Source organism: Rana temporaria, chromosome 10 (assembly GCF_905171775.1).
Source record: "Rana temporaria chromosome 10, aRanTem1.1, whole genome shotgun sequence".
In the NCBI taxonomy this organism is placed as follows: Eukaryota; Metazoa; Chordata; class Amphibia; order Anura; family Ranidae; genus Rana; species Rana temporaria.
Genome location: NC_053498.1, coordinates 73,365,260 through 73,392,637, shown reverse-complemented (window position 1 = coordinate 73,392,637; position 27,378 = coordinate 73,365,260). Strand labels below are relative to the sequence as shown.

General features: G+C 42.2%; 1 protein-coding gene across 3 annotated transcripts in view; it reads right to left on the bottom strand.

Moving 5' to 3' along the window:
* DSCAML1 (DS cell adhesion molecule like 1) overlaps positions 1-27,378 on the bottom strand; it is a 395,567-nt gene that overhangs the window by 110,730 nt on the left and 257,459 nt on the right. For all 3 annotated transcript variants that reach the window (XM_040325465.1, XM_040325463.1, XM_040325464.1), the window contains exons 4-5: positions 8,213-8,359; positions 2,195-2,473 (exon numbers count right to left, since the gene is read on the bottom strand). In XM_040325465.1, the coding sequence (XP_040181399.1) occupies positions 2,195-2,473; positions 8,213-8,359 (426 nt within the window). The remainder of the gene's footprint in view (positions 1-2,194; positions 2,474-8,212; positions 8,360-27,378) is intronic.

The window sequence follows — 27,378 nt, the reverse complement described above, 5'->3', positions numbered from 1 at the left end:
CTTTTCTATGACCTCCTTAACTTGGAGAGGAAATCTCAAGTATCCAAACCTTTTCCTACTCTGTTACAAACTAAAACAAGTGCTGGTTTTTGGTTAGTGTAGTTGTAGAAGAACTGAGCAATGGATTGAAAATACTGGCAAAGTCTATTTTGAGGGCTAGGGTTAGGAGAAAAATCACAAGGTGGAAGAAGTAAGGCCTCGTACACACAACCGAGTTTCTCGGCAAAAACCAGCAAGAAACTTGCTGTCGAGTAAACTGGTCGTGTGTACACTTTTCGACGAGGAAACTGTCGAGGATCTCGTCGAGCCAAAAAGAGAGCATGTCTTCTTTTTCCTTGACGAAAATGGGGAAATTTGGTTTGCCGAGATCCTCGACAGCCTAACAAGGAACTCGACGAGCAAAACGATGTGTTTCGCCCGTCGAGTTTCTCGGTCGTGTGTACGAGGCTTCAGAGTGAGACTTATTAATGGCAGTATAACAAACAAGAGGGGCTATTTACAAAAGGCAAATACACTTTGCACTACAAGTGCAAAGTGCACTTGGAAGGGCAGTCACTGTAAATATGAGGGGGTATCATCCAATGATGTACACGCTAAAATGCTGTTTTTTATTCTCCTTGCATGTCCCCCTCGGATCTACAGCGACTGCACTTTCAGTGCAATTTCAAGTGCACTTTGCACTTGTAGTGCAAAGTGCATTTGCCTTTCGTAAATAACCCCCAAGGAGTCATTGAATTGAAGCTCCCACAGAAGAAGATACAGTGTGATGACATATTTGAGAATAAGGGGAAAGAAGAAAATTGTAATGAAAGAGAGGATGAACATTGCATGTAGCGGCTCTATATATAAAAAAAAAGGTTTGTTCAGTATCTGAGGATAAGAGGAAAATGGTAATGAAAGGCAGGATGAGCATTGTGGGTGGTGACTAGAAATAGCAAGTCTGTGCAGATAAAAGTATTTACAGGAAGGCATCATCCGGTGCTAGTCCACTTGTAGTATAATTATAGTGCTCTTTGAAATGATGCACTTTGCATATGATACATAATTGACCATGTCTTACATTGATCACTGAGCTTTACTTAACTGTAGGTTTTCAAGTGTGGTTCAATGTTACACATGGCAAACCAATGCCATAAAAAACACAGTGTCTGAGACAAAAACAAATCAGAGAAATACCAATAGTTAGGACAAAACATGATAAGTCAGGTGAAAGGGATGATCTGCTTGGAGCCAATTAAAACAGTTATGCTGCAATAAAACCGGTTTTATCCATGCAGCAATGTGATAAGTTTTACCTATGAATGCAAATTCAACAAAGATAGTGCTTTGGTCAGAAATGAACCAAATACCCCAACATTGAAATCATCAATGATATTTACTTTATTATTTGGTCTTTACATTTGGCATAAATACAAGTAAACCACATGGGATACTGTAGATTCCTACACACTGTTGTGCAACGTTTTATTAATGTATGTTGTCAGATGTCCCCCAGTGTCAGTTTTGCTGTAATACGCTCATTTGAGCATGTTCGCACAAACAGACATTGGTGGAAGACCATTGGCTGTGGAAACCTTCCCGTAGACATGGCAGATCTGTTTGCTCTTTAAGGATATGTGTTCATGCTTCACCAAGAGACTGACCACTTCATGGCGACTGCATTAACGCTCCTAGTAAGCAGGAACCATGGGAACCATAGCATAACCATACACAATGATGGCCCACTGAGCCATGATAGAGTATGGCTTGCACCATTGGTAGCAGTGGGAGTGTGCACACGGTCGTGTTCAGAGCCCTGTAAGTAGGTGTTCAAATTGTGAGATACTTTGTGTCAAACCAGACGCTTGCCACATTGTTCTGTACACGACCATCTGCACACGTCACTACTGGAATTCTGTTTGAATATATACATGTGTGTGATTGGTTCTTTTGAAACAATACAAGTGTCTGATTGGCTGATTCTGAAGCCACCACCTTCCTTTGTTATTCATGTTGACAGTATAAATAAACAAAGCTGCCTATTCTAGGGAGGATTCGGCTAAGCTCAACATGATACCAGCATCTGTGTCTGTGTTACAGACAGGCGCGCTTTTCCCAGCATTATACAAGAGAGCTGTATTCGTGCTTTTAAGTGCAAAGAAATGATTTGCTTATAGGAGAAGCTTAAAATTTCCAGGACAATACTGTAACTTACCTATTACAGTCAGGCCGCCAGCAACTTCAGCAGAGCCAAAGCTATTTGTGATCTCACAGATATACGTTCCACTATCTTCCAGCTGCAGATCTGTCATACTCAGTCCTGTGCTACGTTTGCTCCAGCGGCTGTCAGAAGGCACTGGGCGGCCATCTTTAATCCAACGCGAAGCTAAGTTTGGATATCCTGAGGCAACACATGGTAGCTCTACTTTTTCTCCCACGAAGATCTCCTGGGATTGAAATCCATCAAGAAGAATGGGGACAGATTCTGCAGGGTCTATGGAACAAATAAACAGGAAAATATAAAAAACAATGACTGCAGACAATTAAAAAAAAATCTAAAAGTGCATATATTATTATTATTTAGGTACTTATATAGCGCTGTCAATTTAAGCAACGCTTTACATATATATTGTACATTCACATCAGTCCCTACCCTCAAGGAGCTTACAATCTAAGGTCCCTAACTCACATTCATAAACTAGGGCCAATTTTAGACAGAAGCCAATTAACCTACCAGCATGTCTTTGGAGTGTGGGAGGAAATCAGATTACCCTGAGGAATCCCACACAGGCACAGAACAGAACATGCAAACTCCAGGCAGGTAGTGTAGTATTTAAAATACTAGCTGTTTGCATAGAAGTGCAGTACTTAATGCAAACACTGCTTAAAAAGTAAAGGTGTGTAGTGAAAGAAAATATGCTATTTTATGTTACTGCTGAGAGATAATTTTTATTTAATGTTAAAGTGAACTTTTCAGTAACTGTAAAAGTCAGCATGAATAGATTTCCGACATGTCAAAATATAGGCAGCAGTATACATTTATCATTAAAAAACAGTCTTTATAATCATTCCATAAGACTTTGCCTGGGATGAGATGATGTCATCAGTCTGCAGTAGGAGGAAGCATTTAGAAATGGCCGATCTGTATCAATCATTTATCAAGAACTGTACGGTTATCAGGAATTACTTGATTAAGCCATCTCGGAGCCAGGATCACAGACCAGGAAATAAGTAGATTCTGCTGACCATTTGGACAAAATGGTGGATGGGCCACTGTCAAGTGTCAAAGGGAGTACTTTGATCTTTGTAATTGGTAGTAAATATCTGTAAAGCCCTGTACACACGATTGGTTCGTCTGATGAAAATGGACCGATGGACCGTTTTCATCGGATGAACCGATCGTGTGTGGGCCCCATCATTTTTTTATCCATCGGTGAAAAAAATAGAACCTGTTTTACATTTTTCTTATGGTTAAAAAAAACGATAGAAAAAAACGATCGTCTGTGGGGAAATCCATCGGTCAAAAATCCACGCATGCTCAGAATCAAGCCGATGCATGCTCGGAAGCATTGAACTTCATTTTTCTCAGCTCGTCATAGTGTTTTACGTCACCGCGTTGGACACGATCGGATTTTTAAGCGATGGTGTGTAGGCAAGACTGATGAAAGTCAGCTTCATTGGATATCCGACGAAAAAATCCATCGGATTAGATTCCATCAGATATCCGATCGTGTGTACAGGGCTTTAGTGTTACACATACAGTGGGGAAAATAATTATTTGATTCCCTGCAGATTTTGTAAGTTTGCCCACTTACAAAAAAATGAAGGGCCAGATTCACAGAAGAAGTACGCCGGCGTATCTACTGATACACCGGCGTACTTTCAAATTTGCCGCGTCGTATCTTTAGTTTGAATCCTCAAACCAAGATACGACGGCTTCGTACGCCTTAGGATCGTAGGTGCAATACTTAGTTTGCGTCGTTTTCCGTGTCGGGTATGCTAATTAGCATTTTCCGTCGATCCACGAAGGTACGTGCGGCCGTCGCATTCTCTTACGTCGTCGCTAGTCGGCTTTTCCCGGCGTATAGTTAAAGCTGCTATTTCGTGGCCTATAGTTAGACTTGCCATGTTAAAGTATGGCCGTCGTTCCCGCGTCAAATTTCAATTTTTTTTTTTTGCGTAAGTCGTCCGTGAATAGGAAAGGACGTAACTCACGTCGAAGTTCAAAAAATTACGTCGGTGCAACGTCATTTCGCGCAAAGCACGGCGGGAAATTTCAAAATGGAGCATGCGCAGTACGTTCGGCGCGGGAACGCGCCTAATTTAAATGATCCACGCCCCCTACCCGGATCATTTGAATTAGGCGGGCTTGCACGGGAGGGATTTACGCTACGCCGCCGCAACTTTACAGGCAAGTGCTTTGTGAATCAAGCACTTGCCCGTAAAACTTGCGGCGGCGTAACGTAAATGCGATACGTTACGCCGCCGTAGATGTACCTGAATCTGGCCCGAAGGGTCTATCATTTTTATCATAGGTGAATTTTAAATGATAGAGACAGATTATCAACCAAAAATCCCGAAAAAACACATGATACAAATGTTAATTATTGAGTTGGAGTTCAGTGAGTAAAATAAGTATTTGATCCCCAAGCAAAACACGACTTAGTACTTGGTGGAGAAACCCTTGTTAGCAAGCAAAGAGGTCAGACGTTTCTTTTAGTTGGTTATCAGGTTTGCACACATCTCAGGAGGGATTTGGGGCGACTCTTCTTTACAGATCTTCTTTAATCCTTAAGGTTTCCTTCCTGTCGCTTGTCAACTCAAAGTTTCAGCTCCCTCCATAAATTTTTTTTAGGATTAAGGTCTGGAGACTTACTAGGCCACTCCATGACCTTAATGTGCATATTCTTGAGCCACTCCTTTGTTGCCTTGGCGGTATGTTTTTGGGTCATTGTCATGCTGGAAGACCCATCCATGACCCATCTTCAGTGTTCTGGCTGAGGGAAGAAGGTTCCCATCCAAGATTTTACAATACATGGCCCCGCCTATTGGCCCCTCAAAATGACAAAGTTGGCCTGTACCTTGAGCAGAAAACAGCCCCAAAGCATTATGTTTTCACCTCTGTGCTTGACAATAGGAATGGTGTTCTTAAGGTCTAAATCAGCATTTTTCTTCCTCCAAACATGGTGAGTTGAGTTAATGCAAGAGCTCCATTTTGGTCTCATCTGACCACAACACTTTCTCCCAATCCTTCTCTGAATCATTTAGATGTTCATTGGCAAGTTTCAGAAGGGCCTGTACATGTGCCTTCTTGAGGAGGGGACCTTACGGGCACTGCATGATTTCAAATGATGACAGCGTATTGTGTTCCAATGGTTTATTTGGTGATTGTGGTCCCAACTGCCTTGAGATCATTTACAAGCTCCTCCTGCGTAGTGCTGGGCTGATCCATTACTTTTCTCATGATCATCCTTACCCCATGAGGCAAAATCTTGCATGGAGTTCCAGACTGAGGTTGATTGATGGTTATTTTGTATTTCTTACATTTGCAAAATAACGCTCCATCAGTCACCTCCTTCTCACCAAGCTTCTTGCTGATGGCCTTGTAGCCCCTTCCAGCCTTGTGCAGGTCTACAATCTTGTCCCTGACGTTCTTTGACAGCTCTTTGGTCTTGACCATGATAATGGGTTTGCATGGACGAAAGAGATTCTGTGGAAAGTTGTCTTTTATACACACAACTAATCTAAACACATAACTAATATCATGTACCACATGAGTGCATACTGTAGCCAGAATTATTATTGGTTGGTAGGGGGTGAAATGCTTATTTTTTCTAGATTTTTGGTTGATATTCTGTCTCTTAACATTTAAAATACACCTATGATAACAATTATAGACCCTTCATTTCTTTGTACGTGGGCAAACGTACAAAATCTACAGGGGATCAAATAATTATTTTGTCCACTGTACACCAATTTACCAAAATTCCAGCACCCCACATATCTGGGTTGTGTAATGAAGTCAGGTACCTAAATACCCGTTCCTGCACTAGGCTTTACATCAATGCATATTCTTCTGAGTAGAGTGATCTTGTGCGTGAGAGTTTGAAAATAGCTGCGGCCAATAGGTGCCAATTCCAATAATGGCATTACAGTGCTCAGTGCACATAACATGTGTTAACGCAATGCCCTAGTATGAATGGGTATTAATGCTGACTGCCCCATAGCAGATTTACTGCTACAGGGCCGCCACGCTGCTCAGGATCATGTATATATATATACGTGATCCTGCACGTCCGGGTATCGGGGGTGAGTGCGTGCTGGCAGCAGCTCACCCCCGCTGTGATTTTACACAGCAGGAACCGATCAGTGGGTCCCATAGACCCAATCTCTACTATTACCCGCTGATTGTTCTGTACACAGGCAGAACGGCAGTCTGCCTATGTAAACAAGACAAATTCGCATTCTGTCAGTACTGAAGGCATGGATCCTGTGTTTCTGTTAAGAAGGAACACAGATCCATGCCTTCCACTAGTAAAAGGACTTCCCCCACTACACTGAAAAATTAGCCAGGTACACATTTAACCTTTTGATCTCCCCTGATGTTAACCCCTTCCCTGCCAGTGTCATTAGTACAGTGACACTGCATATATTTAGCACTGATCACTGTATTAGTGTCACTGGTCCAAAAAGTATCAAAAGTGCCAGTTAGGTGTCTGATTTGTCCGCTGCAATATCGCAGTCCCGCCACTGGTAAAAAAAAAATGTAAAAAATAATAAAAATATCCCATAGTTTGTTGACACTTGTATAACCACTTCCCCACCATAGACAAATGACATCTACAGCGCGGTGGAGTTATTCTGGGAGGACGTCCCTGGGACGTCCTCCCAGAATCCTTTACTCGCGCGCCCCCTGGGGCGCGCTCCCGGAATCATCTGTGAGCGCCGGGTCTAGAAGACCCGGCGCATCACAGATCGCGGTAAATTGCCGCTGATAGCGGCCGTTTACCACGTGATCGCTCTGTCAAATGACAGAGCGATCACTTGTAAACAAACCGGCGTCATCTCATGACGCCGGTTCCTCCCTCTCCTCTCTGTACCGATCGGTACAGTGTGAGAGGAGAGGGGGGAGAGCGGAAGCAGCAGCAGCTGCTGTGGGCTGGATCTGTGACAAATGCAGTCACAGATCCAGCCATCCCTCCCTGCGCAATACTCTGCAATAACACCAATACTCTGCAATAACACCAATACTCTGCAATACCCCCCATACTCTGCAATACCCCCCATACTCTGCATTACCCCCCCATACTCTGCAATACCCCCCCATACTCTGCAATACCCCCCCATACTCTGCAATATCACCCATACTCTGCAATACCACCCATACTCTGCAATACCACCCATACTCTGCAATACCACCAATACTCTGCAATACCCCCCATACTCTGCAATACCCCCAATACTCTGCAATACCCCCAATACTCTGCAATACCCCCAATACTCCGCAATGCCTGCTAATATGACAGAAACAAGATTTTTTTTTATTTTTAATAAAAAAACCCAGAGGTGATCAAATACCACCAAAAGAAAGCTCTATTTGTGGGAAAAAAATGGCAAAAATTTCAGATGGGCACAATGTTGTATGACTGAGTTATTGTCATTCAAATTGTGAGAGCACCGAAAGCTGAAAATTGGTCTGGTTAGGAAGGGGGTTTAAGTGCCCAGTGGTCAAGAGGATAACTTTTGCGCAAACCAATCAATATACGCTTATTGGGATTTTAAGAGTAAAAGTAAAAAATGTTGCCGGTCGCTCTTTTTATAGCACAAATAATTAAAAACGCAGAGGTGATCAATTCCCACCAAAAATAAAGCTCTATTTGTGGGGAAAAAGGACATACATTTTATTTGTGTATAGTGTCGCACGACCGCGCAATTGACAGTTAAAGTAACGCAGTGCCGTATGGCAAAAAATGGCCTGGTCAAAAAGGGGGATAATTCTTCCGGAGGTGAAGTTGTTAAAAAAATGATCCTCTGTGCTGAGGGATATGTACTGTATGTTTGTAAGACTCTCATTTGTGCCACTGTATCTGTAGCTAATAAGTAATGCCCAATATTTAGCGTAATATACCCATGCCCACTTTTCACTACAGCTTGCCATGCACACATTACTTAGCATGAATGCATTTAACATGAGAAAAAATGTCAGATGTTATATATACTTTAAAAGGCTAACCTGATACTATAAGACGTGCTCCATTGCTTTGACGTGTTTCTCCGCTATAGCGATGTCTGGTGATACAGCGATACGTTGACAATGCATCCTCCTTCTGTACATCCAAGATATAAAGGGCACCCAATGGTGACGTGACAAATCTCCCCTCTAAAAGAAAGAAAAAAGAAAAATAATGAAAAACCTAGCAAAAAACTATTGTGAGACAAGTGTGTACAAAGAAAGTCCAGAAAGATAAAAGGCACACATCTGAAGGAAGACCTATAAAAACAATACATTCTAGAAAAAAAAAAAAGGATCTAGATGATGTAAATGTACAGAATTACAGATTTGCTGCTCATTCAGCAGATTGACTTATTTCTACCCTTTTTGCCAGTGTCAACAGTAAAAGTGTAAAACCTATCACCTCCAAAGCTTCTTGTCACATAGTCACCCTTCATTAACCTTTTTATAATACAGTCTGGATGCTTCAGTTTACAGCAAGCAGGCGCTGCGTGCAACATGCTGTCTCTATGTAATGTACATTGTGCAATCTGCGAATCACTATATATAGTGCACACCCACCAACTGCCGACTATGGTATGGTTAGAGTATAAATATCTATTACCAGTGAATTTAACTGTTCTGATATTTTCACAAAATTTACAGTATAAATATATAATATGTGTTAACTGTAATGCCTTTTATAAAATAGCCACAAACACATTTTAGCAGAGGGTTTATGAATTGGAGTGTTGGTTTTTCACATAAGTTACTACCCTTAAAATACTGTACACATTTCAATTTAAAGTGATATTAAACCTACAATTTTTTTAATTTTTTTAAATAACAAACATGTTATACATACCTGCTCTGTGCAATAGTTTTGCACAGAGCAGCCCCGATCCTGCTCTTTTTGGGTCCTCCGCTACCGCTCTCGGTTTCTCCCCCCTGCCGAGTGCCCCGTAACAAGCCACTTGCTACAGGGGCACTTGAATCTGTGTCCATGGTATACCCAAAGCATGGCTCAGTCCTGCCCCTAATCCCTCCTTCAATGGCTCCCACTGCTGTGTCTTAGCCAATGAGGAGGCAAAGACCCGGAGGAGCAATGGCTCTTGTGCACATCGCTGGGTCAGTGTATTCTTCACGCTGTCAGAACACAATAGCTCAGCGGGAGTGATTCCCCCATCAACCCACTTTTTGAACAAAGAAATGGAATCATCTATGGTCTGCTTAAGCACCCTGATTGATTAAAGTAAAAACCTTGATTTATTAATGCATTATTACCAAGAACTGGAGCTAGCTTCCCTCAAACACTAATCAACTTCAAAACTTCCCTAAAAGTCTGAGGCTTAGATTCTCAAAGGAGATACGACGGAGTTGAAATTCGTTCCCGCGTCGAATTTTGAATATTTTACGTTGTTTGCGTAAGTCGTCTGTGAATGGGGCTGGACGTAATTTACGTTCACGTCGAAACCAATACGTCCTTGCGGCGTACTTTGGAGCAATGCACACTGGGATATTCCACGGACGGCGCATCACAAGTTATTTACATAAAACACGCCCCCCTGTTCCACATTTGAATTAGGCGGGTTAACGCCGGCCTATTTACGCTACACCGCCGCAACTTACGGAGCAAGTGCTTTGAGAATACTGCACGTGCCCGTCTAAGTTGCGGAGGCGTAGCGTAAATAGGATACGCTACGCCGGAACAAAGATACGCTCTTCTACGAGAATCTGGCCCTGAGCCGGACCTATTTGGGAATAACTCCAGTTCTCACATCCATGGTGTTATTAGTGTCTCCATAAGATAATATGTGTACAGAATTAAATAAAAAAATAAATAAAAAAATCAGGGATTCATTTTTAAGATATTCATGGTTATAACATAATCTATACAAATATTTAGTGTTCTTAGCATAGTTAGGCAAGAGAAACAGTTTCTTATTTCTTCCCCTTTTGTTCTTCTTTCTGGAAGTGTAAATTAGTATCCCTATTTAATTTTCTCTAAGCTCGGACGCAATGGTTCTGATGCACTGTGATGCAGTTTCACATACCTCAGGCTAAATGTGACATTTCCAACGTAATTATCAAATGTGATAATAGTGTTTTATTTCAGGAATTATTAACCAGTGAAAGCCCAACTGAAGTCACAGAATTAGATAGATTTGTACTAACACCCTTCATTTCCATAGTCTTATCCCCCTCTTTTCTGTTACGGGACATGTAGTGTGTCTAAATGACACTGTGCTGTTCAAGAGGCATCAGAGTTTGACTAGGCTCTGTAATCTGTACCAGACTTGGTCAGATACACCCACTCTACAAGTCCGCATGAGAACATCAAATAAGGGGTATCTAATTAGAGTTGGGCAAACTGTTTGAGCCAAGCAAATGTTTGGCCTGAGCATCGCCTGTTTGCCTGTTTGGCGAACACCCGAATTTGCGGGGCACGTGGTCGGATGGGCTGCATGCCACATTCTAGGACCCTGGTTGGATTTTGCCAGTGAAAGCACAGATCACTATCAGAGCCCTGATTGGACAAAGTGATGATGACTTTGTCCAATCACGGCTCAGTGTCCATAGTCCCACCCCACACTATAAAAGGTTCTTTCCCACAGGAAGCATTTGCAGTGTGTTGTTGGAGTGGAGATAGATAGAAGAGGGCTCTGAGTGTAGAGTGTTACTGTAGTGTTAGCATAGTGTGAGTATAGTGTGTCAGTATAGTGTAGTGTCAGTGTAGTGCAGTGTTTAACACAGCATTACATAACGTTTAGTGCTGTATACCCTGTATACTGCTGGAGCAGGTTCTATACACAAATGAACCACTTTAAGGGCAAACTAAGGGGGACCCCCACCCAGGATTATATTAAAAGGAATTTTTCATTTTTATTGTTTCACTTTAAGCATCATTGAATTCACTGCTCATTTAAAAATTATCTTTAAAAAAACAAAAAATCATTTGCATTTGTACATGTCTCCCAGGGCAGTACCTGGGCCCCCATACCCTTTTTATGACCAATAACTTGCATATAAGCCTTCAAAATGGAGACTTTTGATTTTTCAAGTTCCATAAACTTTAATAGGGTTCACGGTTCGGCTCCGAGCTTTTCCGATGTTCAAAAGTTCTGGCTCAAACCGAACCTAGGGGTGTTCAGCCCATCTCTAGTGTCTAATATACAGACAGCACTGCTTGTAATGAGACTTGTGGTCATTGCATATAGCATAGAGTAGAGGTACTGAATAAAAATGGATTCAAACATGCTGCTATGCCTGCATCTTTTACAGGGGATGCCTAAAATCTGACTTAAGTCCTATGCACATGACCAGAAAATCGTACGAAAAAAAACGCTTTCGAAACGATTGTACGATAATGGGATGGTTGGTACAGAGCTTTCGAGAGCCGATTATGACAGTTCATCCTATATTATCAGAAGAGACATGCACAACATTTTTTTTCATAAAATGCCAGATCGTACAATTTTCCTTTAATCAGTACAGCTGTCATTCAAAAATGCAATACAAATGCATTTACAACACATGACATCACTTTCAAATTTTTATTCTGTCATACGAGAATTTTCGGACTTTAGTAAACTCTTCGGATTCGATTAGCATGCACAAAAAAAAACAGACGATCATTCGTCCGAGCCAGTCACACAAGCAGGAAGTTTGGAGGACATTTTTGGAGGCGTTCTGTACTTAGCAGGTCCCCGTAGCTATTGTGTCCTGGTTAGGTAGCGCCATTACCCCCACTTACCTTTTTTTCCTTCTATCACAGGTTCCCCTTTGGGAAATTTAATAGGGGGGGGGCAGCAGCCTTTTTCATACAAACATCTTAAGCGCAGGACACATACATTTTTTAAATATTTTTTTTATATAATGTACAGAATGCCTCCGGGCTGCCATATTGAATTAGATGTACAGAAAATTACAGAGCTGCCGATTGAAAAGGAAAGGTCAATTTTAAAAAAAAATGATATATATATATATATATATATATATATATATTTTTTTTTTACTAAATTGGAGCTACCCTGTAAGATAATCCCAAAAACAATCATTTAAAAACTTACATTAGCTCAGAAAAATCATAGATATATATAAAACTAATACTAATTTCCGACTTCACTGTTCTTTTTTTCCATTAATCTTTTTTTCAATAATTTCACACTGTTCCTATGTTTCATTTATTTCATTTGTTTGCATTTTGTAGTGTAAGCATTAAAAATGCTAATTTCATTTGTACCAGAAACCAGTTTTAGTGTCATGATAAAAAGGGCAAAAATAGTATTCTTATCTATATTAACACTGATTTTAAAATGATCATTATTCAACTGGAAAAATGTACATCTTTTCTATTTTAACTTCTATTTTACTTCTCCACCAAAAGAAAAAAGAAAACATTTCTTGTCCTCAAAAAGAATCATTGTGTCTCACTTCTGTATAATAAGTATCACAGTTATTGGCGAATAAAAAAAGGCACAAAGTAGACACCTGAAAATGGCTCTGAAGCCTAATGCCCCGTACACACGATCAGAGTTTCCGTCGGAATAAACTCTGACAGGTTTTTCCGACGGAATTCCGTTCAAGCTGTCTTGCATACACACGGACACACCAAATTCCGACCGTCAAAAACTCGGTGACGTACAACACTACGACGAGCCTAGAAAAATTACGTTTAATGTTTCCGAGCATGCGTCGAATTGTTTCCCAGCATGCATGTTTTTTTCTCCGTCGGAGTTTCATACAGACATTTCCGATAGAATTTTTTTCCGTCTGCAAAAAAGAGAACATGTTCTCTTTCTAACTCCGACAGAAAAAGTCAGATGGGGCATGCACACGGTTGGAATACCCAAAGAAAAAATTCCGTCTGACTTTTTCTATCGGAAATTCCAATCGTGTGTATGAGGCATAACTAGTTAAAGCATACTTTTTTTTTCACAAAGGGGGTCATTTATCATAACTGGAGCAAACAGAATCTGGTGCAGATGTGAATGTCAACCAATCAGCTTCTACCTTCAGCTTGTTGATCTTTGAAAATGAGAGATAGAAGCTGATTGGTTGCCATGCACTGCTGCTCCAGATTCTGTCAGCTCCAGTTGTAATAAATAGTGTTTTCACTAGGGCAGGGTTGCTCAACCTTTTGAAGAGCCCGGGCCACTTGAGTGATTTGGTAACCAGTCGCAGGTCACAATGACAAGAAATAATTCAGAATTAAAATTTTTGTTCATTTTGAATAGCATAATGAAGAATTTAAACAACAATCAAAATCATAATTTTCCATGTTTACCCACTGTTTAATCACAATCACAACAGGAAAGAAGGATAGGCGTACCCGACTGGACCGATTGAGTAAAATGGGTCTAAGGATGCTTGCACACTGATGCGCTGAGGTTTATCTACGCTGTGGTTTCAGCGCAGTGCACCTGCGACTTTCCTGTGGGTTAGCTGTGCTTTGGTATAGACTTCTATTATGTCTTACAGGTGCGCTGCACTTTCTGAAAGCGCACCAAAACTCATTCAGAAAAACCCACAAGATATAACAGAAGTTTATGGCTCAATGCAGCTAACCTATGGGAAAGCCGCAGGTGCACTGAGCTGCATCTGTGGATCAAAGTAGCCTAATAACCCCCCTTTTTTTTAAAGTACAGTGTATATGCCCATTGCAAAACTATGATGTTTAAGGCCCCATACAGACGACCGAACATGTCTGCTGAAACTGGTCCGCGGACCAGTTTCAGCAGACATGTTCGGTCGTCTGTACAGCCGAGCGGACAGGATTCCAGCGTACATTTGCCGGGCCTTTTTCGAGCGGGCAAATATTTCTAAACATGTTTAGAAACATGCCCGCTGGAATCCTGTCCGTCGGACATGTTCGGTCGTCTGTACAGACCTACCGTACATGTCCGAGCGGCCGCCATCCCTCGCATGCGTCGAATGACTTCAACGCATGTGTGGAAGCATTGAACTGCCAGGGCCGCGCACGTCGCCGCGTCATCGTCGCGGCGACGGCGCGGCCTCGTCGCCGCGTATCGAGTACGTGCAGATTTCTGTATGATGGTGAGTACAGCCATCATACAGAAATCTCCGGGCAGACATGTACGCTGAAAACAGTCCGGCGGACCGTTTTCATCGTACATGTTTGCTCGTCTGTACGAGGCCTAATACATATATTTGCCCATTGCTAACTGTGTTTAATAAACTGACCTTAAGGCTACTTTCACACTGATGCATTTTACAGGGACTTTTACGCTAAAAATAGCACCTGAAAAGCGAATTTAAACTGCCTCTTCCACAGCCACAGTGTGAAAGCCTGAGTGCTTTCACACTGGAGTGGTGCGCTTGCAGGACAGGAAAAAAAATCCTGCAAGCAGCATCTTTCAGGCGGTGCAGAATCGCTGTTTTTAGCGCTCCCAAACTGCCCCTGCCATTGAAATCAATGAGTTAAAAGCGCTTTTTCAGCTGCTACCGGGGGCTGAAAAGCGCAGCTAAAATGACGGTAAAGCTTCGCTAAAATTAACTGCGCTTTACCGCTAACGCGGTCAGCGCCCTTAGTGTAATAGTGCCGTTAATCTTTCCGTTTCTGCTGGCATCGCTGGCTGTTAGAAAGGTTCCTATCCCAGGCGGAGTGATACCAAATGCACCCCGCCTGAGATAGGAGCCGGCACCTTTCGCAGCTGCTTGTTTCCTCCGGTGCTGGCTCCATTCACTCTGATGCTCTGGAATGGCAGGATGGCAAGGCCAGATCACAGGCTGCCAACCCGCCATCCCAGAACAGGAGGTTGTGGGCCATATAAGAGGGCTCTGCAGGCCACATGTGGTCCATGGGCCATTGGTTGAGCACCCCTGCACTAGGGGAACAAGTTCTCATATCTCTTTCTTTAATGCTTGTTACTGCGTAGTCCCACAGTGCTTCTGTTAAATGATATATAAAGAAGCATTTTTTTTTGTTTGTATGTCATAGTTCTTTGAATGAACAACAGATTAGAACACAATTTCGGTAATTTTTGCATACATGATAAAAAATGTAATAGGGTTCAGTTATGCTCAGCCTACATGCGAAAATTACAAAAAATCTTTGCACATGATTAAATGACTGAGATGAATGGAGCTCCGCCTTGTTCACCAAGTACAGTTAGGGCTCTTGCACACGGAGCGGATCCGTATTGATCCGCTCCGTTAGCCCGTTTAGCTCAGCGGGGATTCCCGCCCTGTCGGCGGACAGGGCAGTCCCCGCACACAGTGCAGAGACCGCCCTGTCTCTCCTCCGCTCTCCCCTATGGGGAATCGGATGAATACGGACCGGGAGTCCGTATTCATGCGATCCGTTCCGCCGGACGGAAGAAAAATAGGGTTTTCTTCCGTCCGCAAAAGCGGATCTTTGCGGACGCGGATGGTTGCGGACGTTAGCGGATGCATCATCCTCTAACGTCTGCAATCCCATAGGGATACATTACAAGTCCGTAAACGGACTTGTAATAAACGGACCGTTTGTCCGTGCGTGTGAAAGGGCCCTTAACATTTACCTTGTTAAGTTAACATCTCTACTTCTGCTTTAATAAATGAATTCCATTGAAACAGATGACAATTGGCAAGCGGTCCCAAGTGTTAAGAATTTTGCATAGATTTGCTTCATTTTTTTTTATTCATAATAAATTAGGTCCATTGTGATAGTAATTTGTTTTCAGTTTTTAACTTTTTTTTCCCTTTTCTCCACATAAGTTTAAATGGTTATCCTTGCTTCTCTAAACTGGACATATTATGATAATCATTTTGTCATCTCCTGTGTGCTACAGTGACTCTCACAATGGTTGCACCATAACAGTGATGAGTGCCTGAGCAGCTTGTGAAAGAAAAGAGATTAATGAGCAAAGTCATTGAAAGTTCAACAATGTCTCTGGCTGTCACTTGGATTGTTGTAGGGAAAAAAAAGGAAGAGTACCAAACTGATAAGAGTATGAATTAAAGTCTGCTCACTTTTTTCCCCACAGTATTCATATTGATTGACTGACTTTAGACATCGTAATTTCTTTCCCAGTGGAAATGCATACCAGCAGCCAGCATCAATTGACTCTCCAGCAGCCAGCAACAAAAGACCCCCTCCCTCAACAGTAGATCTCTTCCAGCAATAATAGATCCCCTCAAGCAACAATAGTTTCCCCAGCAACCAGCATTAATAGATTTTGAAGCACACCCCAGCACTCTTGTCATTATATACATTCAGTGTTGGAGGTGCCGGAACTGCGTTCCCCCGCGTTCCCGCTGAAAAAAAGCCCTGTCTATATATACATAGATCTAAATATATCTATATATAGTCTATCTTCCATATTCCAATCCATGCATTCATATATATAGATTTGTAATGGCAAACCTAAAAAAAGTAGTGTATGAGACAGTTCTCTAAAAAGTTTATATTAAAATAGACGCTTAATGTTTATGTTACCTTTTAATATTTTACATATTTTTGGGGAAATGTCTTTTTATTGTTTTATGCATAGCACATAACAAAAATGCCTCGCTAGGCAGGATGGAACTCAACAATAAAAGTTACAAGTGAAAAACTATCCAAAACATCCCCCCTCCCCCTTCAGTCCAGGCTCACCACCCTGCAGGCTACCCCACCTTCTCCGGAGGTAAGTCCCCCTGAAGGGGTAGGAATAAGTCCAGTTATATACAGGGAAATCATTTCAGCCTCCGAGATAATAGGGCAATTGGGCAATCAATCATGCCGCGTACACACGAACGGTCAAACCGATGAGAACGGTCTGATGGACCGTTTTCATCGGACCAAACCGATCGTGTGTGGGCCCCATCGGTTATTTATCCATAGGTTAAAAAAAAGCAATCTTGTTTTAAATTTAACCGATGGATACCTAACCGATAGAAAAAAAAAACGATCGTTTGTAGGCACGTCCATCGGTTAAAAATCCACGCATGCTCAGAATCAAGTCGACGCATGCTTGGAAGCATTGAACTTCTTTTTTTTCAGTACGTCGTTGTGTTTTACGTCACCGCGTTCTGACACGATAGTTTTTTTAACCTTCAGACCGTTCTCATCGGATGGACCGATCGTGTGTACAGGGCTTCACCCATTCATACACCTGTTATGCAATTATCAGGAATATTTTACAAATTTAAAGAATAGAGAAAAAGCTACAGCCACAAAGAATGCAAGAAAAAGATAAATCTAGTAGCTAATGTGAATTTATAAAGTGTTGACAAAAAAGCTTAAGCCATAAATATAATATGTCTAGATAGATAGATAGATAATACTCATGGCTGTGTGAGATATACTGATTTGCTTCTGTAGATAATAATCCTCCTGGGTGGGAAATATATTATTATGCTACTGTATATAATAATACTCTTGACTGTGAAATATAATATTATGCTGCTGTATAATATAATGCACGTGGCTGGGGGTATATAATTGACAGGATGAAATAAGCTAATGCTGTTGTACTAACTGAAGAGATATAATATAATGATGATATTATAATGCTTGTTGGCTGGAGGGATATATTCAGTGGCGGCTGGTGCTCAAAAGTTTTGGGGGGGCCCAAACAAACTGAAAAAATAAAAAAACATCAAGCGCAGCCACTGTGTCCATCAAGCGCAGCCACTGTGTCCATCATGCGCAGCCACTGTGGCCACCAAACGCAGCCACTGTACCCAAAAATTGCCACCACTGTGCCATCAAATGCAGCTACTGTACCCATCAATTGCTGCCAGTGTGCCCATCAATTGCCACCACTGTGCCCCATCAATTGCTACCAGTGTGCCCATCAATTGCTACCAGTGTGCCCATCAATTGCTGCCAGTGTGCCCATCAATTGCCACCACTGTGCCCCATCAATTGCTACCAGTGTGCCCATCAATTGCTACCAGTGTGCCCATCAATTGCTGCCAGTGTGCCCATCAATTGCTGCCACTGTGCCCATCAATTGCCGCCACTGTGCCCCATCAATTGCTGCCAGTGTGCCCATCAATTGCTGCCAGTGTGCCCATCAATTGCTGCCAGTGTGCCCCATAAATTGCTGCCAGTGTGCCCCATCAATTGCCACCAGTGTGCCCCATCAATTGCCGCTACTGTGCCCCATTAAATGCTGCCAGTGTGCCCCCGCCAGGCACTTACCTGTCTCGATGCTGTCCTCCACGCTCCGAGTCCTCCATGTCTTCTCCCATCCTCTGCTATGATTGGACGCCTTATAGGCGTCCAACCACATCACCTGTCACTTCAGCCAATCAGGTGACAGGGTAACCAGACCCTAGCACCAGATTGGCTGAGAGGCGGGTCAGTATTAGGGAAGCGATTTATTCGCTTCCCTAACACAACACTGAGTAAACAGAGAACGCACAGCTTTGCGCCCACTGTTTACCAATTTTGAAGACTATTAGAGTCTATGGCTCTAATCAGGAAGCTTTTTAGAGCCAACGGCTCTAATCAGGCGCTTCCAAAAAAAAAAAAAAACGCAACTATAATTCAGATGCCCGGTGCCCGACAAGGGGCCGGACACCTGAATAGGGGGCGGCAGCGGCGACAATAGATAGACAGGTGCAGAAGAGAGGGGGCGGCGCTCCTGCACCCTTTATGGACGCACCGCCACTGGATATATTATTCTGCTCTTGCATGTTACAATGCTGCTGCCTGGAGGATATTGTATTTTTATGCTTCTGTGTATTTTAATGCTGCATGGCTAGTGGATATACAGGTGATACCCTTGCAACACCTATGTGCATTGACATGATGGGCCAGATCCACAAAGAAGTTACGATGGCGTATCTATTGATACGCCACGTAACTTCTAGGTTGCTCCGGCGTATCTTTGTTTTGTATCCACAAAACAAGATACGCCTGAAGCTGGGCTAGATCCGACTGGCGTACGTCTTAGTACGCCGTCGGATCTAAGGTGCATATTTACGCTGGCCGCTAGGTGTCGCTTCCGTCGATTTCCGCGTCGAGAATGTAAATTAGCTAGATACGCCAATCCACAAACGTACGTCCGGCCGGCGCATTTTTTTATGTCGTTTTCGTAAGGCTTTTTCTGGCGTGAAGTTACCCCTGCTATATGAGGCATACTCAATGTTAAGTATGGGCGTCGTTCCCGCGTTGAATTTTGAAAATTTTACGTTGTTTGCGTAAGTCGTTCGCGAATAGGGCTTTGCATAGAATTACGTTCCCGTCGAAAGCATTGGCTTGTTGCGGGTTAATTTGGAGCATGCGCACTGGGATACCCCCACGGACGGCGCGTGCGCCGTTCAAAAAAAAACTTCATTTACGTTGGGTCAAGACGTATTAACATAAAAAACGACCCCATCTCATCCATTTGAATTGCGCGCCCTTACGCCGACACAGTTACACTACGCCGCCATAACTTAAGGCGCAAATTATTTCAGCATACGGAAAATATGCTGAAAGTTACAGCGGCGTAGTGTATCAGAGATACGCTACGCCGGACGGAAAGATGCGCTGAGGTACGTGGATCTGGGCCGATGTCTATGGTTAAAAAAAATAACCATGGCATACAGCTTTCACACCCTAAACTTTTTGGACCCGATGCATCAATCAGATGGCCCATGCTAGAACCACCATGCCATGTCAATCAATGTTTATTATCACTTGTATTAAATTTCAGTCAATATTACACCTTAAATTGAGCAATAATAACAACGGATTCACTTTTTTTTTTTTTATACTCAATGAAAAATATACAACTTTGGAAAGTTAAGCAGGCCTTTTGTGTAGAATAAATCAAACCACATGACCATAGATAGATGTAAAGAGGTAGAGAACGTTAGAAAGAAATCATATAGGGCTGAATAAAGAATAGGGAACATGTCAACAATGAATGAGCTTAATTACAAATTAAAACATAATTAAATTTGCTGATTGTAATTTCAGAAACTGATATCAAGAACATTGTATTGGTATTGGATGTGAAAGTAAAGATAACGGTAGCATTATTTAAGAACAATCAGCTCTACCAGTTATGGAGCATAATTCTCCTTTAAATGTGGGCTTGTGTATTTTCTTTGCTTGATCAAAAAAATTGAATTGCAAACTCCTTCATTTAAGAATGTATAATGCTTTTACGCCACAGTAGCTCTATTCAGCCTGTTAAAGCACATATTCACACTTTTCTGAAGTGTATGTGATATTATTATAGCAGCTAATCCATAACACATACAGCTAATCGATCAGCAGCAGTTAAAATAAAGTGAGAGGTGAAGGCAGCAGAGAAGAAGGAGGGGGGACACCGTCTCATTACTTGGACGAAGGATGAAGTGCGCAAGGGGAGGAGGGAGGGCCTTCCCATAGTTCAGGTTAATATGCACTGCATAGAACCCTGGCGGCCAATCAAGATCGATCAACATTTGTCAAATTGAATTGGGGAGTCCCCAAACACTACTTAGCCTGGGTATACACTAGAGAAGGTAAAGAGAAGAGATATGAATAGAAAGGCTAAACGGAAAGAAAGAGGTTATGTAGACGTAATGTATAAATACACAGAGATGAATTCTTTACACTGAGAACAATTTCTAGCTTGTACAATATTGGGCTGTCAGTAAAAAGCTGCCGTGGATTTCATTTTAGGTTTTCATGCTCAATATTTTGCAGTAGTGATGAAAGCTATTAATAACAATTTGAAGAACACTTAGCTTAGCACTGAGCACTGCAGAGCTGCAAGAAAATATTGTAACAAAATAATAGATCATGTTATCAATTAACATTAACGTTGCACAAGAACATCCTTTTTTAAATATATTAAAAAAATATATATATATACGTGTAGAGACACCTATCTGTGAACAATGTGTCAATAAATATATAAAGCAGTGCTTACATAAATTAAAACATATATAAATGAATAAACATATAACTTAAATGAATAAATAAATGAGTGAATAACCACCCTATATGTGAATCCAAAATCAAACAGTGAAAAATAAGGCAGTTATATCTATAATCCGTGAACTTAATGAGTGTTAGTGAATCTAAAGTTCATAAGTGTTGATTTCTTTAAGGATCTTCAAGTACTCTTCCACCACACCAAAGTGTTTCAGTGAATCCTCCACCCTTCAGAAATGCGCACTCACCACAACAATAGGCCTCACACTCTCGTATTTTGGCATAAAAGCTTAGATAGGACCACTCGTTCTTTTTTAAATATTGACAAAGACCAAGGCTGCAATTGTTTCACTCTGTAAATCATGCAGCTTAAAATTTATTAATAAAAAAAAGCATAAAGGGAATCCAGAAAAGAGATGGCCAGCAGACAGGCAGCGCTCACAACGTGAAAGGAGATTTTCAAGTACTTTATAAGAGATTGTTAAAGAACAGATCACTTGTATTTTTATTACATTAAAAATGAAATTGCATGTTGTGAATATATAGATCTCCTTTAACGTATACATTTTATTACTTCAAATAAATGTCAGTAGATGATGTGCAAACATAAGAACCCAATACAGGGGTTTTCAACTTCTATAAGGAAGATATATGCTTTCACTCGGTGAGCTCTAATGACTAAAGCCCCGTACACACGATCGGAATTTCCGATGGAAAAAGTCAGATGGACTTTTTCTATTGGAAATAACGACTGTGTATATGCCCCATCGGAAATTCCGATGAATTCCATCTGAGTTTACATAGAGAACATGTTCTATTTTACTCAGATGGAATTCCGTCGGAATTCCGATGTGAATTTGGTCAGACAAAGGTCCGATTGTGTGTACAGGGCATAAGGCTCCATGCACACTTGGGTAAAAAAATATGCATCTACAGGAGTTTTGTGTTCTGCCTGTAGAAGCAGCTCAATGTTATCCTATGTGTCCATACACATTAGGACGATTAGAGGCATATTTTGAGATCAACGTTTAGAGGCAGGAAAATAAACCTTCTCATTCTCATTCCTGATTGGAGCCCACTGGCAGAAAAAACGTAAAACTCTCCTAAACTCGTCTAGACTGTACAAAAAATGCTCCATATGAGCGTTTTTTACACCAAAGAGAACAATGTTTTTTTTAAGCCCAGTGTGCATGAAGCCTAAAGAGTCAGCTGTTTGCCCCAAAGCAGCTATGACTTTTTCCAGTAGAAGAGAAGGTGAATTGCTAGAAAGATTAAAGATCTGTAAACCCTCCAACAAAGCTAGGCAAATCTTCTCTGGCAGTTGGAGATGGGTGGCAAACTCTAATGCCAACCCTGACGTTTGAAAACTGGGACAATATTTTAAACTTTCATTTGTTGCCATCTCCGGCTGTTAATAATCTCATTTAACTACACACTATCGACCAAACATATCTAACACTGTCAAACACCCGTATCTGCACAAAATTGGTCAGTTAACTCATACAAATTGCTTGCACTGTCATCAACCCCAAGCAGATTAAGTCCATCTGGTCATGAACTGGTCATATAGTCATGCCCTGAATTTTTGTACCTAGGTGCCAGTTGTAAATTTTCCTTGCAGTTCACCTTTTCTGCTCCCCCAGAGATTTGCCTGGTTGGTATTCCAGATGAGCAGTTGTAGCCCCACTATATATGGATATTTTTGAGCTTAGAGATGGATGTAATTAACCCCTCTACTCTCTAAACCAGGCATGTCCAAAGTACGGCCCACGGGCTAATTGCACCCCCTGTTCCGGTTTAATACGGCTCTCTTGGTGATTTGGATATGTATATCTTTTGTGGCCCCCAGGGCCACAAAAGATATATACTGTATTCATGGGAGCTGCCTTGGAGGGGACAGGAAACATGATCCCTGATCGATGCCCATCTGCAGCCTCGGAGACAGATTACATACAGGAGAATCTCCCGTTTACTCTGTGGTGTTTGTAATAGGAAGTCCCGTCTTCTGGGCTGCCATTGGACAACTGTTCTGTCTATTATAGGAGATGGGACTTTGTATTAAAGAGGCAGCTGAGTAAACAGGAGATTCTCCTGTATGTCTGTTGGCACTCGTCCTGCCCCCTTCCTGTCCCCTTCGAGGCTGCAGATGGGCATCGATCAGGCTGCACTGATGGCAATGGTAAGGCTGTGTTCATGGCACATGTAAGGCTGTGTTCATGGCACATGTAAGGCTGCGTTCATGGCACATGTAAGGCTGCGTTCATGGCACATGTAAGGCTGCATTCATGGCACATGTAAAGGCTGTATTGATTGCAATGGTAAAGCTGCATTCATGGCAATGGTAAGGCTGCATTCATGGCAATGGTGAGGCTGCAGATGGGCACTGATTAGGTTGCATTGATGGGCACTGCCCCTTATTTTGCTTCACAGGCCTTTATATAAAATGTGTTCTTTCCTGAAACTTCCCTTTTAAAGTGAAGGTGCGTGTTATACGCAGATAAATACGGTATATCCAAATAACACGCCCAAGCTCATCCCTAATCCTGAGCGGCGCTCTGGGATTTGTTGGAGCCACAAAAGATATATATATATATTAGTGCTGTCAAGCGATTAAAATTTCTAATCGCGATTAATCGCATTAATGTCATAGTTAACTCACGATTAATCGCGCGATTAAGGAGGTTCACCCTTTAAAACATTTTTTTTTTTCTTTTTATAATATTAAATTGTGTTTTTTTATTTTTTTACATTTTGATCACTTTTATTGCTGTCACAAGGAATGTAAACATCCCTTGTGACAGCAATAGGTGGTGACAGGTACTCTTTATGGAGGGATCGGGGGTCTAAAAGACCTCCGAGCCCTCCTTTGCACTTCAAAGTATTCAGATCGCCGAAAACGGCGATTCTGAATACTGTGTCCTTTTTAAATCCGGCGCCATTGGCAGCCGAGAAACCCGGAAGTGACGTCATGACGCCGCTTCTGTGGTTTCAATGCGGAGACTGAATCAAAGCCATTTACGGCTTAGTGTCAGTCTCCGCCTGAACACAGAAGGCGCCGGATGGAGGATCGGGTCTCCCGGTGGGACGGGAGGCACGGTCAGAGCGGCGAAAGGCGGCGGGAGGGGGGGGATGTCCCCTCCCGCTCCTCCGGCATAACAACCGAGCGGCTTTTAGCCGCATCGGTTGTTATGTTTGGATAGCCGATCGCCCGCTCTAAACAACGGTACCGGGATGATGCCTGCGGCTGCAGGCATCATCCCGGTATAACCCCCGAACGTTAATCGCGCGATAAAAAAATTGACGGCGTTAACATGGGTTTGTGTTAACGCCGTTAATAACGCGTTTAACTGACAGCACTAATATATATCCAAGCTCATCTCTTTAGCACACACAGCCATAATGGCAAGAGAATTCTTGTTGGGCAGTGTATTAGTGCTCGGATGAACACACTTAGACCTAATTTTAATGGTTCAAAGAATGTCAGGCAAAATTGTAGGCCCTCACACACGTTCACTTCATCAAATATGGCCCTCTTTGAAAAAAAGTTTGGACACCCCTGCTCTAAACCAATGGATTGTTTTGGTTAATTCCATACGAAACTGTAATTTATGGATGAACTCATCCTCAACTCTTGTGGATAATGCTACCTCTCTGCAACAGATAAGCTACTGGTTGTATTATTGTTCTTACTTTTATTGTTCTATTCCCACACAGATAATGTCTGTCTATGTATCAAGATCTCTTCTGTACATATGTATTTTCCTTTGTTCTGTTACTTTGCATTCATTAAACACAGGTTAAAAATAAGAAAAGATCTGTACGGCAGCTCATATATGATTCTGTTTTATTTTTTTTCATCAACCAGCAGTTTGATCGAAAAAAACTGAAATTATTCCCCATCCACACACCTAATGTAGATGAAGGAATCATTCCATTGTATTCTGACAGTGGGGAGAATTCCCTACTGATCAGCACTGCTGGCTTTAGCCGGTGGAACTGACTGAATGGCAGTTATTCAAACAGGCTGGTTGTACAGAACCCAAATCAGTAGATCGACTTCTGTATAACCATCCCCGTACATCTGTGATTCTCAACTTTTCTACTGCCGTGACCCCTTGATAAAATTACCCAAGTTGTGGGGACCCCTAACAGTAAAATTATGGAATGGGATGAGTGGCAGTGCTGGCGGGGAGTTGGGATGAGTGGCAGTGCTGGCGGGGTGTTGGGATGAGTGGCAGTGCTGGCAGTTCCAGTGCAGTCTGGAACTGCCAGGGGAGCTCTCCACTGGTGGTGGTATTATGTGATCTTTGGGCCGCAGTACTAGCGTCCACCAGCGGGGGGTTCCTGGCAGTGTGGGGCCACCACCTCCTGCAATTAAGCGTCACCTGAGACTGATTGCAGGAGATGTATACAAATACCCGGCAGTGACAATCAGACTTTGCCTTGGTATCTCTCCATGTGCCCTGACCCTGAGTAGCTCTGCATCTATACCCGATCCTGATCCTGTCTGTTACCTGAACCTGGAATCCTGTACCCTGTGCCTTGTACCTGTCCCCCCTGTGATCCATCCATCCTCTCCTTGTCCTGTTTGTTTTCCCTTTCCCCAGCTGCTGACCTCCCATTGATGACCCTGGCCTGGCCCTGTTATGATTCTGGTTTTCCACATTACCTGTACATATTTGTCTCTGTGGTCTTGAAGGTTGCTATTTTTATATTATTTCACTTATCTATAATAAATTATCATATTTCACTTAAACACGTCTGGGTTTCCTCTGTTGCAGTCCACACAGTTCTGGTCTTATCTGATATGTGACATTTCCCAACGGGAAACCCATACATTTGTACGAGGCTTTAGGTGTGGGTAGGATAGGCTTCTCTGAAGAGGAGGATTTTCAGGGATCATCTAAAAGCTAATAGAGTAGGAGATAATCAGACAGATTGGGGTAAGGAGTTCCATAGAATGGGAGAGGCTCTGGAAAAGTCCTGGAGGTGAGCACCCGAGGAGATAACAAGGGAACTAATTATGTAACTATGTAACTAGAGAGCCGGAGGTCTTGAGGGGAATGAGGAGAACGATTAAGTTGGTATTTTGAGACTAGGCTAGAGATGCAGCTGGGGGCTAAATTGTGGATGGCTTTGTAAGTTGGTGTTAGTATTTTGAATTTAATTTGTTGGGTGAGCGGAAGCCAGTGGAAGGATTGACAGAGAGGAGTAGCAGACACAGAGCGATTGGTAAGGTGGATGAGTCTGGCAGCAGCATTCATAATAGATTGAAGGGGGGATAGCCAATAAGAAGGGAGTTGCATTAATTGAGACAAGAGATGACCAGGGAGTGAATTAAGAGCTTTTTTGTGTCGATGGTTAGGAAGAGGCATATTTTGGAAATGTTGCGGAGGTTAAGCCGGCAAGATTTGGACAGTGATTGGACGTGGGGCTTAAAGGAGTCCAGGGCTACACCTACGACCTTAGCATACAGGAATGGGCTTATAGTTGTGCCATCTATTTTGACAGAGGTCAGGGGAAGGGGCACGTGAAGGCAGAAAAATTATGAGTTCGGTTTTGGATAGATTGACTTTGAGGAAGTGGTGTGACATCCAAACTGATATATCTGTTATTAAATTAGTGATACGTGATCATTTAATCTCATTTAATAGTTTCTGCAAAATTTCAGGGCTAGCGCCAGAAGCATGCCCCCAATGGTCTTTTTAGCTGTCTGTAAGGGGGCATTCTGACCACCACTGTAATGGTTGCTTTGTTCCTGCCGTCTATCAGAGTTATGGACAATTTTCCCATCGACGTCCAATGAATAGGTTTTAACAGGGTTTCCCGAGATCTGATAATTTTTTTAAGGGTTCCTCTGGGATAAAAAGGTTGAGAAAGGCAGTGCAAGAAGTTTGTTAATGGATTCTTAGCACAAAAACGTTGACTGTGGCTTTATATTCCAAAAGGTGGCCTTCTTTTCTTTGTTTGCATGGTGTATCATCATTGATAATAGGAAGAAGGAAGCCCAGGTGCGAAACAACACCTAGGGAAACTGAATTCAGAGGAGGCCCAAAGTGATTTTGCAGGTTATGCAACCTGGTGGATAGTAAGAGACAGACACCCCCCAAAGAACTCAAATTGCACCCCAACAACACACAGTTAGTTAATGTCTTAATGAAGAAACAAAGGTATGTGCAGAATCTTGTTTCTATTTCAGGACTATTTGCACAAAATAACCCTGCTCTGATAATGATATGCAGTTAATACATGTAATGATGGTATTTTGTATACAAATGCCTTTTTTAATTTCACAAGCCTTTCATTTATATTTTTTCCACACTTACAAGCAGTGCAGGCT